Genomic DNA, 4270 nt, shown 5'->3' with positions numbered 1-4270 from the left:
AGATTTTATTTCACACTTTTTAAATTGAAAGCATCTCCGACTTTACCATCACTTGAGTTTCAAGCTGTACTTTTGTTTGCTTTATTCAGGGGAAACGTACTAAAAACAATTTAGGATCTCTTTTGTTCCCCGAGTAACATGTTTTACACCCTTTCTGTGGTCAAGTCTTAAGATCCAATTAAGTTGATCCGAAGGTGTGACAGGGATAATTAGGTAACGCCAAGATCTGCATACGGGAAGCACACAGCATTACTTTTTCTTAAACATGTCTATCACGTCAAAGACCGAACGCGACGGAACAATATGATACTGCTATGCACACGCTACGCTAGTATTGGCCAGGATCATATGTATCACCATTGGCACCTTTTAAGTTTTAAATATCCCTCTCTCTTGCTCGGCTAGTAGAATGTGTCCAAAGGTTTCTTGACTGGGAGGTTAAGAAGCCCATTCTCCTTTCGAAGTGGAGAGGATCTGAACAAGAGAAAGAGCTGCATATATCACCTGATCGCATAATCAGTCGCACAACAACATCAATTAAATAGTCTTCGTCAATGAATATATATTAAGCGTACAAAATTGATTTTTGGTGGAGCATTTTTCGCTCTTTTTTTAGGTTATACAAGGAAGGCTCATGAGCCTAGTACAATAAAATACTAATAGCAAATAAAGGGGCCGTGGAGTCCCACCACGAGAATTGAACCTGTAACCTCCGGGGACTGCACCCTCTTTCTCGAGTATTTTTCACTCTTTCCCTCTTTCTTTTCTCACACTTTATAAGACGATGGCCTGTCCTAATGGGGCTCATCTCTGATCTCACACTTTAAGTCTCCCAGAATTCAGGCGATCTGGTGCAGAAGACCGATCCAGTAAATTAACCCGTCCCTAGTTGTCGCAAATTTGCTTCTTTACTGTGGAATTGGCAAAGGTTAGCTTCTGGTCCAATTATCCCTCAGTACATGTATGTTTGCTGTATGTTTATTATCTTCATGGGACACATTCTCATTTGGTATTTGTCTGTTGCTTATGCGATTTGAAGTGCTGATAAATAATTAGCAAAGTACTCTCCGGAAAACAATCTTTTTCAATATTCGGATAGCAATTGGAGCCTGAGCTTCAATAACTAGCCACAGGAAGGTACCACAGGTTAAGGCCGGTTTAGGAATTCCGACTTTGCTCGTATTGTAAAAATGGAATTAAGATCTAGCATCCGTCACGGTTCCCCTGAATCCTTTGACCTTGGTGGCCAATGATTGCGTGATCACATCATAAAAATTTCCCCAAGTTTTATCCGTGACAAAAGGCTAACATTATGATTTTAGGACCACGATGGAGCTAGTTAGTGCAGACATCAGAAACTGGTGGAAGGCATGGGACTTGCGGTTGGTTGTCCTCTTCAGCGGCCTCCTGCAGGTAATACTTGTCATCACGGGCAGCCGAAGGAAGTCCATTAATAAATCCCCCCTTAAAGCCTTAGTGTGGTCCATCTACCTAACTGCTGACTCGGTCGCAACTCTTGCCCTGGGCATCCTCTCGAACCGGCTAGCAAACATCAAGGAGGCGACCGGGAAGATTGATCCCAATGACCAGCTCATCGCGTTCTGGTCCCCATTCCTCTTGCTCCACCTCGGTGGCCCCGACACAATCACGGCATACTCCTTGGAAGACAACGAGTTGTGGCTCCGTCACTTTGCTCGGCTGGTCGTGCAGACCGGGCTGGCATGCTACATATTTTTCCTGGCCCTGACGGGGTCCCCCCTCTCAGTCCTGGCCTCGGTCATGATCGTCGTGGGGTTCATCAAGTACGGAGAGCGGACCCTATCCCTATACTTGGCTAGCAAGGACCAGCTGCAAGACTCCATGCAAACTCCTCCTGAATCGGGTCCCATATATCCCAGAATAGTGGAACAGCACAGCTTGAGTAGAGAAGAAGGGTACAACGTGTCGGTTGATAGGGTTATCGAGGTTCAGGCACCAGAAGACCTTTCCACTGATGGGGATGTTCATGACGAGAAGGCAAGCGATCTGCTCAAGGCCTCCAGCCTCTTCCAGATCTTCAATCTCCTCTTTGTCGACCTGATCTTGAGCCTCAGTGATCTCGGCAGCAGTAAGTCCATGTTCAAGGACATGGCCTCTGAAAATGCATTCAGGATAATTGAGATTGAGCTCAGTTTCATGTTCGACATTCTGTACACTAAAGGGATAATCCTATACAAACGTTGGGGTATCCTTGGGCGCATTATAACTCTTTGTTTAACCTGTGGTGTGCTCGTGTTTTTCTTCGTGGCTGAGTGGAAGAACTACACGAGAGTCGATATATGCGTAACTTTCTCTCTTCTTGGCATAGCTATTCTGCTGGAGATATACAGCATCTTGCTAATGGTTTCATCCGATTGGGCAAGGGTGTGGGCTCTCAGAAACCGAAATCGATATGAAGCTAAGGTCATTGATTCTCTTCAGTTTTGCCGACAACCCAGGTGGTCGAACACAGTGGCACAATTTAGCCTTCTGCGGCTGTCTCTTAGCCAAAAACCTTGGATACTCCAGAACTCGCCAAAGCTAGCAAAGTTCTATGGGAAGCTGCAAATATACTTCAATATATCCTACAAGCCCTTCCAGAACAACATGAAGGAGTGGATTTGCAGCCATCTGAAGGAGAAAGCGGAACTGCTCAATCCTTCCAACATAAGGGGGGCTGACGTTAGGACGGTGTCTTCAGTTTATGAAGCTGGTGGTATCCTCCGAAAGAAGAACCACCACGAAATGACATGGAGCACCGACAACATCGAGTTCGACCAGAGCATCCTCATCTGGCACATCGCCACCGAGCTCTGCCATTTCTATGACCGGAAAAGGATGCGCGAGAGGCACGGTGAAGCCATGACGAACTACAAGGTGAGCAAGATAGTCTCGAGGTACATGCTTTATCTCCTCGTGATGCACCCTTCTATGGTACCAACAGGGATAGGCCAGCTGCGCTATGCGGATACCTCGCTTGAGGCTAAGAAGTATTTCGAAGACCAAAGGTCTAGGTCGACGAAGCAGGACACGGAGAATAAAGCAGCCTTGGCTAGGTGGCTTGACAAAATATTGAAAAGGAAGCGGGAGAGCGAGAGCGAGAAGAATTGCTCGTGCAGTGATGTGTTGCACAGGTCAGCCAAGTCACGGGCTCTCTGCGAAGCTTGCCACTGGTTGCTCGATGTGAACACCGAGCTCCCTCCACACCACACCAAGGGTGAGAAGAGCAAGTCAGTTCTATTCGATGCTTGTGAGCTCGCATCACAACTGAAGAAAATCGATGGTCCAAGGAAGAGATGGTCATTGATCAGCAAGGTGTGGGCAGAGGCGCTTCTGTTTGCGGCTTGCCACTGTGGAGGGTACCAGCACGCAAAGAGACTGAGCAAAGGAGGAGAGCTTTTGAGCCATGTTTGGCTTCTTATGGCACACTTAGGCATCTCCGAGCAAGTGCGAACCTCTGAAGGCCATGCCATCGCGAAGCTACTCAGGAAGTAATGCGATTTGACAATGGAAGAATAACACGAATAATAAGTTTTCCCTTACTTTTTTCGACTTTCGATCCCAATGCTTAACATATTTGGCATTTTTATGTAAGAGGTCATTGTTGGGAAGGGTATTCTTGTCACAGTTCGACATAATTTCCCCTAAAATTTTCGATATTCCATTATAAAAATTCAACTTGTTAAACAATCTCATAAAACTTCTAAATCAGCAGCTATTTCCAGCCAACTCATATCATACATAAATCATCTCAAAATAGCTTATCCCCAAACAAACTTCTGATATATTCCTCACAACAATACGTAAAAAGTTGAATAAAATGTTTCTGGTCGTAACATACATACAAATATTGGATACAAAATTTCCATACCTATAAGATAAACTAGATTAGAGCCCGCGCATTGCGCTAGAATAATTAATAATTTTTTGATAGAAACTAATATTTTAAATTAAATATATTATGAATTTTTCAAAAAAAATTATGGATTTAGAAATTATTTCACTTGAAATTAAATGAGTTTATTGGAGGACTAATCTTTCATCCAAAGATAGAAAGTATATTTTCTAAATATCCATTGACATACATATATAAAAATATTTAACTCATATATACATGATATATCTTTCCTCGATATTAAAGGAATACATATTATTTAAGATAATTATGCTAGAAGAGCAGAACAATCGAAAATTGTACATTTCTCATAGATGGAATTACCATATAATTTCCATGTATAACCAACTGGTAGTG

General features: G+C 43.5%; 1 protein-coding gene across 2 annotated transcripts; it reads left to right on the top strand.

Moving 5' to 3' along the window:
* The first annotated feature begins 791 nt into the window (after positions 1–791).
* Positions 792–3629, top strand: LOC116198826. Of its 2 annotated transcripts, XM_031529081.1 has the most exons (3): positions 792–928; positions 1323–2895; positions 2963–3101. In XM_031529081.1, the coding sequence occupies exons 2-3, from the start codon at positions 1330–1332 to the stop codon at positions 2966–2968; spliced, it is 1572 nt and encodes a 523-aa protein (XP_031384941.1). In that variant the 5' UTR covers positions 792–928; positions 1323–1329; the 3' UTR covers positions 2969–3101. The 2 variants fall into 2 exon arrangements, with proteins under 2 accessions (XP_031384941.1, XP_031384940.1); XM_031529080.1 differs by having other exon boundaries at positions 794–928; positions 1323–3629.
* Positions 3630–4270: the final 641 nt, after the last annotated feature.

Source organism: Punica granatum, chromosome 3, assembly GCF_007655135.1.
Source record: "Punica granatum isolate Tunisia-2019 chromosome 3, ASM765513v2, whole genome shotgun sequence".
NCBI lineage: Eukaryota > Viridiplantae > Streptophyta > Magnoliopsida > Myrtales > Lythraceae > Punica > Punica granatum.
This window is presented reverse-complemented; position numbering and strand designations above follow the sequence as displayed.

What these genes read in the sequence shown, in the direction of transcription:
- LOC116198826 (XM_031529080.1), top strand. Translation starts at nt 1,330, where the DNA reads ATGGAGCTAGTTAGTGCAGACATCAGAAACTGGTGGAAGGCATGGGAC.